The sequence below is a fragment of the Montipora foliosa genome, chromosome 11 (genome assembly GCF_036669935.1).
Source record: "Montipora foliosa isolate CH-2021 chromosome 11, ASM3666993v2, whole genome shotgun sequence".
NCBI classification, from domain to species: domain Eukaryota; kingdom Metazoa; phylum Cnidaria; class Anthozoa; order Scleractinia; family Acroporidae; genus Montipora; species Montipora foliosa.
In genome coordinates this window covers 29,726,963-29,744,462 of record NC_090879.1, presented here as the reverse complement: position 1 = coordinate 29,744,462, position 17,500 = coordinate 29,726,963, and the positions used below count along the sequence as shown (strand labels likewise).

The window sequence follows — 17,500 nt, the reverse complement described above, 5'->3', positions numbered from 1 at the left end:
AAGTGCGGCTGCCAAGCACAAATCAGTCCGCCATGTTGACTTTGATTTGATTTGACTTGAATAGCCAGCCCTGTTCACGGTTTGTTTTTCTCATTTGCATTGTATTCTAACATGGATGCGAGGCAATTTCGGGTTAAAACTACAAAATAGCCCGAAATTGCCTCGCATACATGCTAGATTATATTGTAATGCAAATGAAAAAAAACTAACCGTGAAAAGGGCTATCAAAGCCATTAGTGAAAAAGGTGAGTTAAGTTAATCGAAACATCGATTAACTTAACGAAAGGAATAAACACTTTAAATTATCCTGGAAAACAAAAGATTTCTGAGCTTCTCCATAAAATTTGAGAGAAAATTCCCAACGAAATGCACTTGCGGCGAACTCACCGTCTTTACTGTTACAGAATCCACGCGTACTCCTGGGTGGTTCGTGATAACTCGCACCAAAGTATTGTCTCCATTTTGAGAAGCGAGGTGAAGTGGAGTGAACCCAAACTGATAAGAAGAAAGGCAACATACATTAAAATCGTACGGGAAATTTGAAATCCTATCGTTGTATGACGTCCCCTACAAAATATTAGATTTGGCATATGAAAGCGCACATGCAAGGCGTGGAAAACGATTGTTTTTTCTCATTATGAAACTCGTTCTTTTAAGGTGTTCTCTTTCGCGTCTACATTGTTGTCACGAGAGATCGCTGGAGGGAGGGGCTGGTAAGAGTTGAGCTGTAACTCACTGCTTGCTTTGCTAGCTTCTTTCTGCTCCTCCCTAGTTTCTGCATTTCGCTCCTGCTTTCTAGCCACTGTAACTCTTCTTTTTCCACTACTTCTCCCCCTCCCCCTTTCCCGTACCTCTTTCCCAGTCCCTCTTAACCCCTCCCCTCTTCCCCTCTCTCGTCTGTCCTCCCCTCCTCTCCCAACTCTCTCCCCTCCCTCTTCCCCCTCCCTTATTTCCCCGTTTCCTCACCTTGTTCGCAGAACCTCTCCCTTGCCTTCTAGTCAGCCCAGAAGCCAAGGGAGAGGTCCAGGGAACGAGATTGCTGTCCCCTCTCCCCCATCCCTTTTCGGCGCAAACTACATAGGGTAAAGCCTCATTTACACTAGCAAGTTTTCCTTTTTCCTTGACAAGTTATCCTTGGCAGAGTAAATGGAAAAATATGACAAGTGTTTCCTTGTCAAGTGTCCTTGTTCCAAAATTAGCATGCCAGTTTTTGAACAAGGACACTTATCAAGGACGATATTTGATAGTGTAAATTACATGTCAAGTGCGCTTGTCAAGGAAGACTTTTTAAGGAGAACTTGATAGTGTGTACAGTCGGCATGTTTTCCTTGACAAGTGGACTTGTCAAGGAAACTTTCTAGTGTAAATGAGGCTTAATAGGCAACTTTCACGATGGCGTCATTTGACAACAACTACCAGAATTCACTTTGTTTTTCTTTACTTATTTAGATTTTGTATTCTCAGTGGGGTAAACATAACAATAGCTCTAATTAGCATGACGCAAGCAAAACCTAAAGGATTCTGGTAATTGTGGTCAAATGACATCATCATGCAAATATCCTATTAACCCTTGACGAACACTTTGGTAGAGTCTGACAAGACGACATAGTATTCCATGCTAAATGGCAAAACAGTGACCTCCAATGTATGGCTGTCTTGGCCACTGTGTTGTTAGCATGGTCTTCTTGGTGATTACTCGTTGGGGTCTTTCGTTGTCTTTTGGCCAGAAAACTAATTCTGTCAAAGACGTCTTCAGTCTATCAAATTAATATTCCCGCGCTTAGTGCGAAAAGAAAAGCAAACAAAAAACACCTTATTCCAAAATGGCCGCCATTTTAGTATTCTTTCGTTTCCATGCAAATTGGCCCTTATGGCCTCATTCAAGGTTAAATATTCTTTTGAATTTTATGTTTCAAAGCGAGGCCATAAGGGCCAATTTGCATGGAAACAAAAGAATACTAAAATGGCCGCCATTTTGGAATAAGGTGTATATCCGTATCATGTGTGAATTCATGACAGGCGAGAATTATACTCACGTCCTCTTCGCCTTCATTTCCATCACCTGGTTTCTGAAAAGTAAAAAAAGAGACAAATTTACCCCAAACACGAGACAATAATTTGACCAGTGGGTAGTGTTAAAAACGCGCTTCCTAAGAACAATTTTGCTTATATAACCCTTTGCAGACATCAAGTGCGACTCTGAGAAAACCGATTTTGAATGTCATGAAGGATTTCCAAGGCCGAGGACGCTACCAGTTAGGTACCCACTGTCCGTAAAATAGTTCAATTCGGCCTGGGTCCGGGCTTGGGAAGGGAGGGGAGATTGAATACAAAAATGTTCTCGTTACCTCACTGACAAACAAAGCAGATTTCGGCGCTCTGGAAAGAAATTCCTGTACCACTTCAGTTTGGCCAAATAAGGCAGCGACGTGGATGGCTGTCATTCCATTCTTTGAAAAACAAAGGTGAAAGGAAATAAGCAAAGATAGTACGTTAACGTAACCATCAAAAGTCCCCGGAAAAAGCGACGGCACAAAAAGAATGTTTTTCACTGATGAAACGTCTCCCCAACGTCAAATATACCCTCTCAAAATCAAGAGAAAAACCTCTTTTTAAAAGATTGACGTGACCTTAACATAAACAGTCAAAGCTTTGAGCCAAAATCATGGCACGATTCGCCTATGCTAGGGAGAGTTTTAAAAGATTCGAAAATTCGTCATAACGTCTTTTGACTACAATAAACCATTTTACAGTTGCAGCCCAGTTTCCTGACCTACGAATGGAAGCGAAGCTGCCGGTGATTCTTCTTTGATGCAACCTTTGTGCTTTTCTAATGTTAATGCAGACTAATTAAAATTATAATAACACAATTTACATGATAAAATAAGTGAGGTCTGTATCAATACGAGGTCACCGGCAGCCTCGCAGCCATTCATAGGCTAGGTCACTGAGCAAACAACTGTAAAAATGGCCTATTAGAAACAACTTGACGTTGCAACGTGCAAGCATTGAATTTTCCCAAGATAAAATGTTTTTGTCTTTACGTTTCTTGTAAAAGATTCAAATACTCTTCTAGCAGCTGCATGACTGTGCATGAATACGATTGAAAAATTTTTGCGATCTCAGCGCTACGTGAATATCAGCGATATTGCTCTATGAAAAGGCGATATGGTTCTAATGCGGCTGACCTGAAAACTACAGGACATTTAGGCCACCCCCAAGAATCCTCTCAAAGAATTTGGATCGGAATTAGGAATCGGGTCCCTTAAGCTTCGTCGCCTGTAATTGCAAAGGTACATTTGCAAGTACTCTATGTCGAAAACGAATGCGCTTTGAGCAGGTATGGCGAAATGGTGAGACCACTCGCCTTTCAACATTGTTGCCCGGGATGATTCTCCGACTCAACGCCGTAAGTGGTTCGAGTTTTGTTGGTTTTCTACTCAGCTCCGAAGGGTTTTTTCGCCACCGGGTACTCCGGTGTTTTCCAACGTTTGATTTGATTTGATTTACCTTGAGTGCGTGTGATTTGATTAGAGTCCCTCTTCCCCCCCCCCCCCCCGGCCCCCATGATTAGAGCACTTGTCCCTAGCGACACTAGCCGTAGGCCTCAGTAAAGTAATTATTTTTTATGCATACCTTTACACTGGTTCGATCGATTGGCGTCTTCCCCCACAACATATCAATGACCTTGAGCTGCCCAAACTTGGCGGCTAAATGAAGCACACTCATACCCTCCTAGAATAAGTAAAATACACACAAAAGGATAATATCCCTTTTACGAAAGAAAAACTCTTTCAATAATCGTTACGAGTCTCAAAAAGAACCCGCACGATTTCTCACTAGCGAAAGAAAACCGTCAAGAGGAGACCTTCAGACAACCTTCGTATAAATCTATCAGAAATTTCGAAGTCCATCAAATTTATCTGCAGCAATCTTTGACTGGGGTTTAATTATTTTCGAAACCTCCTAGAGGTAGTAGGTCAATAGGCCATTTCCGAGTTCATGTCTGCCTCCTCTTCAAAGCGAGTCTAAGTGCGAAGTTTTTCTTATGAAAATTAGTTTTCATTCATATGTAAAGTAGAACTAATTAGCATCACAAAAACTTCGCACTCAGCCTCGCTTTGAAGAGGAGGCAGACATAAACTCGGAAATGGCCTATTATCTAACTATCTACAAATCCAGAGGAATTTATAAATCGACGGTCTGGAGTTTTAAGAACGACACCGTCTACGTAAGGGAACGAAAAAGTCACGTTGAACGAACGGTTTTAAAGAAGATAGAGAATTAACAATTTACTGTCGCGGTGATCAGGTTGTCGTCATAACCATAAATTTGGTGATTTCACGCTGCTGATTTACAGAATGCGGCGAAAAAATTTACTTAAACACGTGCCGCACGATTATTTAGTACCGTTGCTGTCGTCAATTCTTAAACTCTCTATTATATCTTTTTTCAAGAAAGCACAATAATTAAAATAAAGTGATTTGCTGTTTCTAGGCGTTTTCGGTCAAAGCTTAGAATCAAGTTTGAAATTACTTTGCGAAAGGCCCAAAAATTTCACGCCATAATTTCAGCCAACAAGGGGTAAAGAAAAAAACTCAACTATGATTGGCCCTCGCGCATTTTACCACGCTCGTGTCTTCGCTTTGTGACCTTTATGTTGTGATCGGTTCATTTGGTTTCCTACTTCCGTAATTATTGGCATCACTAATGACTATGGTTACCTAGTGGAACACTATTCTTGCACTAAACGGAAATATGTTTTCGTAAAGATTGACTTTGTTTTACCTGATCTTCTTCAGTAGGTGATGCTCCGCTCTCAAGCAAGTATTCGACAATTTCTTTATGTCCACCTCGTGCAGCAAGAAGAAGTGGCTTGCACAATACTCCCTGTAAAACAAAATCTCCGTTAGCGCACTAAAATGGTGCCAGCGAAAAAGCGAGCGCACATCGAACCCATCAGCTCAACCCTTCCGTTCCCACACGACCGAAACGTTCATTCTCTCAAATAGTACCATAGGGTTCTTTGTTGGATAGTCATGAGAATTTGGTGTCATATCAAGATCACACCTCTTAAGCTGATAATAATTTTCATTTTCAATACCTGTCTGACTGACACTTCATTGAAACTGTGAAGAGAATTTACATACCGATTACTCTTAGGAGTCCTAAAAGTTAAGACGGAATCCACCAGAAGTTCGAGTAACAAGTGGACAGAAACCTTGTACCAAGATTATAAACATCGTATTGCAAACTTCTGTACGACTGTTTCAAATATCTTCTCAAAAAAAATCATTTCTAGCAACACCAAACGCCAAAAACAACTGTTGAACTTCGTAAGAAACACTTGAAAGTACTGGTGAAATGAAACTGAGGATGAAATTTTACCTGTGTTTGCACAATTTCTCTGAACGTTGAAATTATATTTTTCCCGTTCCCACGGGAAATTGTATTCGCTGTTATTTCAGGCAAATATTTATATCTTTAGCTTTCAGGAAATGTAAAAAGGACTGTAAAATACTTAAAATTATTCTGGTACAAGATTTTTGTCCACTAAAAACTGAAATTGCTCGATTTTCTATCGGAGTTCGTCTTAAATCTTATCTGATCGCACTTGTGGGTTGAATTTGTAGGTTCGCTCTTGTTCCTAGACGTTTTCCTCCACGTACTCTTATATCCCCCTTGTATAAAAAAATAAGTTTTGTTTCTACTATTTGATTTGCTTGAAGGGCTTAAAATTCCTTAGTATCGAACTGTTAGGCGCATCCTCTCAGTGATAACCAGGAGCTTACAACACCAATATATACTATGTCTATGTAACGGCATTTTTATAGATCAAGCTATTTTTATACTTGTACTAGTTCTTAAATAAGATTTAGCTTGCACGAAGGACCATTCTCGATCCCATGGGTGAGACTTGTGATTGGCTGGAAAGGTCTAGTTTCCGGGGGAAAAGGAAAAGTCTGCTTATGCGCCAACTGGCCCATTAGGCCGAAGCTTATCCCAGTTTCTCTAGCATGAAGCGACTAGGAGTATTTCTGCCCCCCCCACCGGATGGGATGCTAGTAAAACGCAGGGCTACCCCCCAGCATTAAATTCTCCGGTACCCATTTATACATCTGGGTGGAGAGAGGCACCGTGAGAGTAAAGTGTCTTTCCCAAGAACACTACACAATGTCCCCGGCACAGGGCGCACAAACCATGAGGCCACCGCGCCTCCCACAGTTTCAGGGGGAAATCAATCTAAAAATACCTCGGTCTGTAAAAATGCCGTTCCACAAATACAACGAAGTTGATCGGTCCAATCATGGGCTCCCGATGTCAATCAAATTGTTATCATGAAGATTACCTTGTCAGACGAACATTTCGCGAAATCAAGTTCCACTAACTGCCTGACAACTTTGATGCTTCCTGTTTGAGATGCAATCTGGAAAGCATTCAACCCTTCCTGACATTAAACAAGAAAACATGAAATAAGTAAAAACTCGTCTTGACCTTGGAGTACAACACCACAGTAAGATGGAATAAGCTGGGAGTCCATTTTGCTGAGGGAGAGAAAAAAGAAGTACCCGGAGAAAAATCCTCGGAGTAAGATTGCGATCGTCCAATCTCAGACCACCTACGAGCTCAGGATTCGATCCCGAGTCCGTAGAGGTAGGAAGCACGAGCGTTACTATACGGCCATCTACACTAGTCCAAGAAGAAGGGCCAAGAAGAATAGTTTTCTCGAGGTTGAGGCCATCTTTCACTAGCGAAGCACACACATGCAACTACAACTAACGCATGCGCAGACGCAGACGCAGCCAGCTGTCGTTAATTAATATCTTCTTTTCCAACAAATGGGAATTAAAGATCAATCACAGTAATTAGCTAGTCGTTATCGGTGTCACACTTGTGATAGGTGTTTTGCACGTTACGTCATGGTCGCCATGTTGAATAACACAAACGATAGATCTGTCATTGTCTACTTTGATCAGTCGTCATCCAGCATTTGTAATTTTCGCCACTGGTTGTAAGCGTTACAAACCGCATATGGTGAATTTATAGAAAAAAGTAATGAAGATAATGAGTTATCAAGGGTTGCTCGTGCTTATGTTTGCCTCGCAAGGAAAAAAAAAAAGCCTTTACCCCTGTACCAAGGGGAACCAATTTGTGTTTTCATCAACTCTGTGCCCAGTTGTTCAAAGCCCGATCGAGCTAATCCTAGATTAATGGTCCCAAAAATTGTAAAAAAAGTTTCCAATTTTGACTTAGACTTTCGCCTTCCTTCAACATATAGTTCAGTATGGCTTTTTTGACGGGCTAAATTCAAACCTGAATTGGTATACAATCGCGGATTAGAGTTAATAATCGGCTTTGAACAGCTCGGCCATGGTTGGTAACAGGCCAGGAAGTCCCAACCTCGTTCCCAGCGTATTTGCGGCAGACGACTCAAAATGGCGGACAGGGCGTGCACTCGCTGTCCGCTATTTTGAATCGCCTGCCGCAAAGATCCTGGGAACGACGTTGAGGAACTCCACCAATCATGGACCTCCGGCACATTTGCGCAATCTCGGAAATTTGAAACAAAAAAGGTAGTCATTGGCTCATTTATAAGTCCGTTGTAATTCATGATCAAAGGCATTTTTCAAAACCTTTAAGTGAAGCCTACCGCATTGACTTGGGTCATGGTATCAGGCTTGACGCTGTAAAACAATTCCACAATGTCGTCATGATCCTTTAATGCTGCATAATGAGCAGGAATCATGTTTTTCTATTAGGAGAAAACAAGAGTAGTATGTTAGTAAGTTAATGGCTTTTTAATACTGCGTTTCTAGCGTTGTAATTGGTTGACTAAATCTCAGTTTTCAGCTAACATGTCGTATGATAGCGAGGCAGTTCAATTTACGGAAAAATAATTGCCCATTTCCGAGTTGCTGCATGCCTCAGTTTGAAAGCGAGTCCTGGTGCACAACCATTCAAATGTAAATGAGTTGCGTATTCTTATGCAAATCAAACTCATTTCCCTTACAATAGTTGAGCACCAAGACTCACTTCGAAACCGAGACTAACAGGAACTCGGAAATGGCCCATTGGGAATAGCCCTTACGCGAGATGACGTCTCATTAGCTGATTTCACCACCAAGCCTCGAATTTGTAAACTTTAACTTGAGCTGAATCCCAAAGGAACAAACTTTTGAAGAAAACCCACGTGCAAAGCAGTATGGCAGGTCCATTTTGTGCAAACGGGTCTTCGTGGAGACGTTTTGAGCATATGATGTCATCATGCATAAGGCCTATAGTTAGAGTAGCGAAGACTGTATCGTTTGATTGATTAAATATGTTCAATACTCGTGCTTGTCAACAATACTGTCTTGCAGGAGATAAGCGGGCGAGAGTTATACTGAAGGGATTACGATGCCACTGTCTTGTAATTAGTTCTGGTCTGTGATTCATTGTGCTCGCACGACCGTTTTAAGGCTGGATAACTTAACCAAGTGGATAAGTCAGTATCCAATGTACAAAATGTGCTCCACGTTATACGTTGGCTGAGGTGTTCGTTCACACGTTTGGAGTGTGCCGGTTACGTTGGCAAATACTGAAATCTTTCTACAGATTGAAACTACTGGATAGTGACTTTTCCACTGGGTAATTAACAACTATTCACCGAAGTGGAGGTGACTATTGGTGGATATTTACCTTGCTGCTTCGCTTAATGGGTAAATGTCCACCACTAGCCACCGACACTGAGGTGAATAGTTGTTTTAATATCTACTAAAACAGTGAGATAATACAGCGCAAAAAGGTGCTATCCACTGTTTCAGAATATACTAAATTAAGTTACTTTCACCCAACTTGTGGACTAATGCAAATCCTGCATTTTAATTGGCTACGCTACAAGAGGACTATTGGTAATAGTCCTTGATTAGCGAAGAGCGTGACGCTTTCTTTCGTTTTATTCCCATGCACATAACTAATTCTTCAACTCGCATTTGCTAACTTTATTATTGCCTTTTCTGTCCGACTAGTTGGGTGATACTAAAAAAATTAGATCCTTCGTTCTCAAGGGCCATGGGTCAATAGCCCATTCGGCTTCGCCTCCTGATGGGCTATTGACCCGTAGCCCTCAAGGGCGAAGGGTCAAACTGTCGATTATCCGCCCTTTGAACAACTGAGGCATGGTGTTTTTGTGGCTTCAGTCTTTGGCCCAATTGTGGCTCCGTCTTACTTGGAGTGAAAGTGAATTTAGAGTAAGGGAATTTTCATTCTTTCATGAAAAGCAAAATCCTGCCGTTTACCGTTTCACGTAGACTCTACTTGAATTTTCTCTATTGATTTAAACTTGTTATCAACTTACGTTGTCTGCAACACTGGCGTCAGCTCGTAAATCAAGCAGTACTTTACACACGTCTCTTCTTCCACTCTCCGACGCCAAATGTAATGGAGTCTTTTTGTCCTAAAGAAAAAAAAGGGAAATCCCACGAACACATAAAGTGCCTATTTGATGATAATCTAGTTGGGAAATACAGGAGTGCGAATTCGTGATCCTGACAACCTACGTCTTGGGCGGAACCAGATGTTACTTGCAGCGCAGAAAGGCAATTTGGATAAAAGGTTTTCATGTTATTCATCTAAAAACCGACAAACCCGTTGCGTGCCACATCACAGTTACTGTTAAAGACTTAAACTCGTAGCCGTGAAATTTTCCGGTTTCAAAACTTGCGTTACATTTGGGAGCTTTCTTCGCACTGAGGTTGGAACGTACGTTGCTCTAGAGTCTATCACTATGAGTGGACATTTCAAGGCGTCAGATTCAGATAACGACCTTTTTAATACGAGTTTTGTCATTAAATAGTTTTCGAATCCCACCAGTGGCCTTTCGAAATCTCGACGATATTTTGAGTCGTATGAAATCGAAACCGGTCGTACCAAATTTATTTTGAGGGCACTTCGCTGACTTTGTAAGACACGCACGAGGTCATGTGGAATAATCGCGAAAGACATTGCAAAGTCACATTTTTAGGTGGCGTTTTCATCGGAACTTTAAGTCCCTAATGTCTATAAGGGTAGCCAACAACATGTTATTAATAACGTAAACTAAGACAATACGTACAGCCCTTAGTGGGTCCACCATTGCTTTGTATTGGGTCACTAAAACTCGCACAAAATCTGCATGTCCTTTGTCGGCTGCAATATGAAGTGGTGTTTGGCCGATCTTAAAAGCAAAGAGATGTTTCTCATAAAAACGCATTCTTTAGAACATTAAAACAAAGTGCAACATCGGGCCGCCTGTTCAATGTATAAAACTGCAACTACTACTAGTAGACATGGTGAAGGAAATGACAACCTCTGTTTCCAACATGGGCAAACTTGGAATAAAATATTGGAGAGTATGAAGAGAACAAGAGGTCTGCCGGGAAGACACGACATAAGCTTAGAAGACATTTTGAAATCACCGAGCGCCATTTCAAGGTTGAATGCAGCATTTGACAAAAGCTCTTAAACTTGTCGATACACCAACTTGTCTTTTTTTATCATCCGCTTTAGGATATGATCTTGATATAACACCAAATTCTCATGACCAGCCACGAAGAAATCTATGGAAGTAGTTAGGAGAATAAACTTTTGGATCATTGAAATCAAAGAGTTCAATTGATAGGTTTCCACGCTTTCCGACACAATTTCTGTTATTTGCCATGTTTGCCCGTTTTCTACAGAGGCTTTTCCAGTGCAAATTGTGCAGGATATCTAGCAAAGGCCACAAAAATAAAGAAATCAAAAGTAATTTGATGAAGTGTTTCATCTGGGTGAGCCTAATTCTCAAGTAGCTTTGATTAACATTTCAACCCGATTCTGTGGATGACTTCTGTTCAGATTGTTGGAGCGTCAGTTGTTTTGGGATGTCGTTACTGTCCTTTTCAATGTTCTTGCTATCTGCACCATCATCGTCGTCAACATCTTCGATACCGTTTTCCTCGTTCTCACCATTGTCAACATCGTCGTTGTCAATGGGGAGCTTAAAGTGCCACTATGACCAAAAAAACAATTCTTATATTTCTTTGGATTTCAAAACTATGTTAACTAAACAGTAACTGATCGAAGTTTGAAGCCTTGAATTCAAAAAGACACCTGTCTATTTTAACTGGAATTTTCCTATTTAAAGGTCCGCCATTACTAACTTTAAGATCTTGAGAGAGCTGGATCGAGGAGAAAATGACGTCAAAGACTCACTAGTTTACGAATGCAATGGTTGTGTACGCAGCTGATTTAATGTGCGGCACGGAGTTTCGGGCTTTCAGCCTTTTTAAACTCGTGTTTTGCATATATAATAAGCTACGTTTACACGCTGAAATTTTAAGCTAGTGAGTAAATGACGTCACTTTTCCTTAGATCCAACCCTCTGAGGTCCAATCGGTCAGTTTGGAACGTGAGTAATGGCGGACCGTGAAATCCAAAACTTACACTCAAAGTAAATAGCCTTTGGATAAAAATCAAAGCCTTAAATTTTGCCAGTCAAGTGATGAGCTATCACACTTTCAAAATCTGAAGAAAAAAAGAACTAATTTTTTGATCATAGTAGCACTTTAAGCACGCGCGTTTTTGAGACGCGGACGGCGACCGGAAGTGAGTTGATTTCCCCTTTAACTTGTCTTCACACAACCACATTTACACTGCTTACATTTTTTTGTTCATTAGAGATGATTAGTGTAAAAATCTGGGAGACACCACTGCACTGGCACGCAAAATGTTCCCTTCCGGTTGCCGTCCGCGTCTCAAAAACGCGCACACATCATCGCCATCATCCTGGTCATCTACGTCATCATTTTTAACTGATCGTCGTCGTCATCGTCAACATAACCGTCATTTGACTCATTGGTGTTGTACTAGTCACCTTATTTCCTATACTGGCACTAATTCCACCCAGAAGGACTTACACTACTAAGCCTGCTTATTTCATGTGTTGTGCGTGCAGAATATTAGGGAGCTTAAGCACGCGCGTTTTTGAGACGCGGACGGCAACCGGAAGTGAGCTGCTTTCCCTTTTAACTCGTCTTCACACAACCACATTTACATTACTAAGCTTATTTTCTCTATTAGAGATCATTAGTATAAAAATCCGGGAGACCCCACTGTCCTGGTGCGCGAAATGTTCTCTTCCGGTTGCCGTCCGCGTCTCAAAAACGCGTGTGCTTAAGCTCGCTATTTTAAAAGTGCAAACAACACAGCGACAAAGACAAAGGGATGTGCACCATATCAGTGAAATAGTTACAACAAACTCGATGAGAGAATTAAAATTTTAAAAGTTAGTATTTTATAGTTTTTAACTTCATTTAATTCTAGTGTCTACACCAAGATACTTTACAAATTAAGTTTAACAGCTTATAGCAAGGATCCTTAGAGTGTGACCACAATTAATTCATTCAAAGTCTTTCGGGCAGGTAGATCTTCCAATTAGAAGCGGATATTTGACTTTCGTGGGGAGTGTGCATAAGCGAAAGAAGTCAAATGCAATGAGATTTCAATGAAAAATGGTCAAACATTTGGGACACTATAAACGGGGGAAAAGAAGAAACTTTTAAAAGGAATAATATCTCCCAATATTCTGATGACATTACCTTCATCTTGTTTATGTTAGCAGTTTGATTAATATTACAGTTACCACTCCTTTATTATCACTACTTTTCCCCTTAGTTTTAATGTTGCATTTACATCTACTGTTAAAACAATTATCATTATTATTATAATTAACATTACCGTTAATATTTCTATTATTGCTACTATTGTTATTTTTATTGTTATGAGACTTCTTTCATTTAATTCGTTTACTTTTCAATTTTTTTATCGTTTAAAGAATCTTATCACTATCAAAGTTCAATTCAGGTTTAATGTGAACTGCAAAAATGCAGTCGATATTTTGTTTAAAATTTATATTGTCTTTCATTTGATTTGCAAATTAAATATTTAAAGTAACTTGATGAAATTGTGTTTACAAACCTAATACTTCAGACGTTATTTATTTACCTTATTCCTTCATTGTGACAGAGAAAAGAAAAATCACAAAATGTTATAGGGAGTAATTGTCTTTAAATTTCAGAAAGTAATTTTACACGCAATATAAGAGCCCTTTTCAATTGAGCCTCGAATTTCTCGCGGGGTAATTGGCTTTCAACTCTATCTCAAGCCACCTGCTCAGACCAATTAGACGCCAGATCAATTTAATTCTAAGGTGTCTGCTTTACAAATATTTCCAAGACACTCAATTGAAAATCACTCCCAGAATTATCTTTTTTAATCAATCTTTTTAAATATTTAGTCGTCGTTATTGCTATTAATTAGTATTAGAAGGTGGTGCACAGAGCCTTACGAGCATATCATCATCATCATCCTCTTTGTCTCGACGTGTTTTACCAGCGAAGTTGCGGACATTTGGCTGCAAAAATAATGTTAACCACGAAAAGAAGCCATCAAACTCAAACATAGAGAGAATAACCTATCAACCAACTGTTTCCTTGTTGGTTGATCCGTTCGAAACCCGATTTGCTAATTTTGGACGCGCAAAGGATGGGGCGAGAGCAAAACTCCCCTTCCCTACTCCTCTTTCATTTGTTTCGCTCTCGCACCAGTACGCATGCATCCCATTCTTTGATTGCATCTGAAAGGAATTGGACTCTATTATTATGCCAAACGTGAGCTACATTTTTAGTATACCGCATTCACACCAAAGCTTAAACACGTTTAAAAGCTGTTTAGTTAAACATGGTTTAAAATTGTTTTCTTGATACAAGTTACTACCTGACATCATGGTAGACTCCAAATTCAACACAATGAAGACACACATTAGAACTTACATGGACCCTACGTAAAATGTAGTCTTTCAGCCTGCCGTTGCTCATTTTTTATTTTGTTAAACCTGGTTTAATTAAACGTGTTTAGTTGGTGTGAATCGGGTATTATTAGATTACAAGAATGGATACTCCAAAACACTTCGAAACACACATACAGGTGTACCATTTGCTGACGTTACGTAGCAGGAGCCGGTTGCTCGAAGCCTGGTTAGCGCTAACCGTTGGTTATTAATAGGTATCAAAACCTACAGGTTTCCATGGTATTTAAGGCTGGTTAGCGCCAACCATGACCATGCTTCGAGCAACCCGGGCCTGAGTGTTAACCCACTTTGGCAGATAAACAACACTCTGTTTAGGCAGAGATTAACAGCTGGGTTAGGCAGTGATCTCTAGTGATAAGGTCTAAGCGCCAACTGCAGATGGTTAGGTAAAGGCACACGTTATTTAACGTCGGAAGTTCCTTTACTCTCTAAAGAGTACTCTCGCAGGAAGCCGACGGTGCGCTCATTTTACCCCCCTCTTTTCCATCAGTGCTCCGTTTTAAGGGTATTTAAAGCTACTTAGGCTACACTGAAAGGAAAGAAGTCGAAACAAGGATGTGAGATCCGGAGATCGAACTCAGGACGTTATGCACCAAGGCCGCGCACTAACCGACTGTGCCACCCTTGCTCCTAAAATTGCTTCCTTGCTTCCATAAATTGTTCTGGTGACACCATATTTAAACTTAGTAAAACTTTAGAAAGATCGTTTGGTACTTTCTATTCACAAAACTGTATGTCTCTCACCTTATTTGGAGTCACCATTCTAGCCACGGCCATTTTTCTTATCTATTGTTTTGGCACCAACATGACCGTCTTATCACGTGAATGCTCCCGTCTGACCTTGTAGCTCAGTCGGTAGAGCAGCGATGATCTAACCCGAAGGTCGTGGGTTCAATTCCCACCCTGCTAAGAGTTTTTCTCTGTCCTTGTGTGGGCCCATTGCCATTAGTAGGGCTACCGCTCACATGGTTCATATGGGGTACAAAACTAGCACTGCTCATTACACTCTAATCAGTTAAGTCTAGATAATGCCCTAGCTTAAAGCGCACCTAACCCCAAAATATTTTTTTCGCTAAAATGAATCTTTGCACCTGTTCGAAACGCCATTGCGGCCATTTTTTCCTTTTTCTAACAAATCCTGCCATTTTATAGGCTTTGAAAGTTGCGAAAATCGAAGCATCTTTTGTTCACGACCGAGTCCGAAGGGGAGTGGGTCTATTCCTGATTTGACGTCACATACTGATTTACATTGCATTAACTCTTTGTAAAAATGCATGCAAAGTAGATTGTGACGTCAAATCAGGAATAGACCCACTCCCCTTCTCACTCGGTCGTGAACAAAAGATGCTTGGTTTTTCGAAACTTTCGAAGCCTATAAAATGACAGGATTTGTTAGTATAATGAAAAGATGGCCGCAATGCGTTTCGAACAGGTGCAAAGATTCATTTTAGCGAAAAAAATATCTTGGGGTTAGGTGCACTTTAAGTGCTGTAAAAGGCAAATATTCCCGCAATTTCTACTCGAGATGATTTTGAACCATACCTTGGTTTTTCCGTTGACGTAAGCCTTGTGATTGAGTAACTCACGTGCAACCTCCACGTGACCTGTAGAGGCTGCATAGTGAAGAGCCGTTCCACCAACCTGCAGTAAAATGAATCAATATACCTCTCAGATCGTACATGCACCACGACCGGCCAATTTTAAATCATACGTTTGAGACGGATGTCAGATAGATCATGCGACTAAAAAAAAATTGTTTCAGAAAGAACTGTAGCGCTGTTGATTTAATACTTACTAGTCGCATGATATTCCGTTTTGAAATTACAATTAAAAGGCTTTTTGTAAGTGGGAAGGGAGGGGGGGGGGGGGGTGGAAGAGCAAGAAATCCGCGTGCATCTTATTATTTGTATTTCTGGACATATCTGAAAAAATCTAAAAAACGTTATCCAAGGTGTAAACGTTACGCAGCGGAAACTTAAAAAGAGAATCTTCACCTCATCAAACACGTCAACTCTTGCATGGAACCTGAGAAGCTCTTGAACAACCTCCAACATACCATTTTGCGAAGCGATCATCAGCGAAGAAGCGCCACGCTGAAGAAAAATCCACATTATTCGTACATCAACACGCGCAGAAGGCTACGAATTACGAATTAGATTAACAATTATACGGGATATGTCACGCAAAATGATGTAATTTCATGATACCCAGAATGCCTGAAAAGTAGAATGAAACATTGCAATAACCACTTAAGAGTGTTGAACAACATAAAAAAAATACAACAAAAGGAAAGATAAGCATGGATGGAAACAAATGGACAAAATTGAAACGGATTGCATTTGGGTAATCTTGAACGAAGTCGGCCTGACGTTTTTCAAGTTTATGGTAAATCGCCAGGATAAAGGCCGTTTTTGCTCAGAATCCTCTGATTTGTTTGCAACGATTTTTTTTATCAATAAAGGAATTCCACATTACCATTTTCGAGTTTAAACTCGTTTTTAACAAAAGATTTCTCCGAAACACCCTAAAATAAAGTGACAAAGTCCCTTTAATTACGAATCAATATATAACTCGTCTTATTATACCATCACACAAACCCCCTTCGTTCATATGGGAAACATTCGTCGCTCAAGCGATCTATGATTTGGAGACTAAACGGTAGACAATTTTTCACTGTTACAGCGCTTTGGAAGCTCTTACTGTTAGCTATCAGGGATTGCACGTCAGTAGAGAATTTTAAATGCAGACTCAAGCTTGGCTTTTTGAGCAAACTTTTCCTGAATACCAATATTATTTTTAATCATTTGAGTTACCATTAGTTAATGTAACTAGTATTTTTAAATTGTATTTTTGTAAAGAGTTATTTTTAATTATTTAATTTATAACAGGGCTGTCACTAAGATTTCGAGTTGCCGGGTACAGAAAAAGAGTAGGCGGGGAACCAAGGAGACTCTCCCCTCCCCTCCCCTACCCCAAAATGGGACCAGCAAAATTCAATAAACCGTCTCGTGTACATAAATGAAGTCTCAGTGAAGAAAGCATCTGCATGTAAAGAGCAAATTACAATTAATAGACGGTCATCACTTCTTTCTTTCTCTTAAACTGACATTTCCCTTTTTATTCAACTTATACGACGTACAGTCTACTTTAGACTTCAAATCTACTTCAACGAAACAAAAATTTTAAACAAGCTGAGAAGATTCACAATAGGCGAGGCAGAGTTGAACCCGGAGCGATGGCTTCACCATGCAGTTTCAGATATCAACTAGACTAACGAGACAACCTCCCGGAAAATCGAATTTTTTAGAATATTGAAATAGTAGTACCCAGCAAAACAATTGAAAATTATCCGTCTTCAACGTGCCGCGGGAAATCCCAGGTGCTCGGTCCTCAATGACAGCCCTGTATAATTACAATTAGCAGTAAAAGGTGCATTTCCATTGTCGAGATTTCGTTCACACACGCTAACGTACGCGAAAAATAAAAACGTACGCAAAAAATGGAATGTGCGTTCGTTAACTTCACGTTGCCCGCTTTCCACTGCCGCGTTTTTTCCTAAACATTAGAGAGATTAAGCATGACGTTTACGGCCAACGGCAAACGGGAAACGGCAGGCTCCTGCTTGTCATAAAA

At 40.4% G+C, this 17,500-nt stretch overlaps 1 protein-coding gene across 2 annotated transcripts in view; it reads right to left on the bottom strand.

Annotated features, from left to right (window-relative positions):
• Window positions 1-17,500, bottom strand: part of LOC137976155 (serine/threonine-protein phosphatase 6 regulatory ankyrin repeat subunit A-like) — a 107,862-nt gene that overhangs the window by 15,756 nt on the left and 74,606 nt on the right. The window contains exons 23-33 of one of the 2 annotated variants that reach the window (XM_068823446.1): window positions 15,410-15,508; window positions 13,346-13,411; window positions 10,094-10,195; window positions 9,338-9,436; window positions 7,652-7,753; window positions 6,350-6,448; window positions 4,789-4,890; window positions 3,637-3,735; window positions 2,349-2,450; window positions 2,037-2,069; window positions 388-495 (exon numbers count right to left, since the gene is read on the bottom strand). In XM_068823446.1, coding sequence (XP_068679547.1) covers window positions 388-495; window positions 2,037-2,069; window positions 2,349-2,450; window positions 3,637-3,735; window positions 4,789-4,890; window positions 6,350-6,448; window positions 7,652-7,753; window positions 9,338-9,436; window positions 10,094-10,195; window positions 13,346-13,411; window positions 15,410-15,508 — 1,011 coding nt within the window. The remainder of the gene's footprint in view (window positions 1-387; window positions 496-2,036; window positions 2,070-2,348; window positions 2,451-3,636; window positions 3,736-4,788; window positions 4,891-6,349; window positions 6,449-7,651; window positions 7,754-9,337; window positions 9,437-10,093; window positions 10,196-13,345; window positions 13,412-15,409; window positions 15,509-17,500) is intronic. The other variant, XM_068823448.1, reaches the window with a different exon arrangement.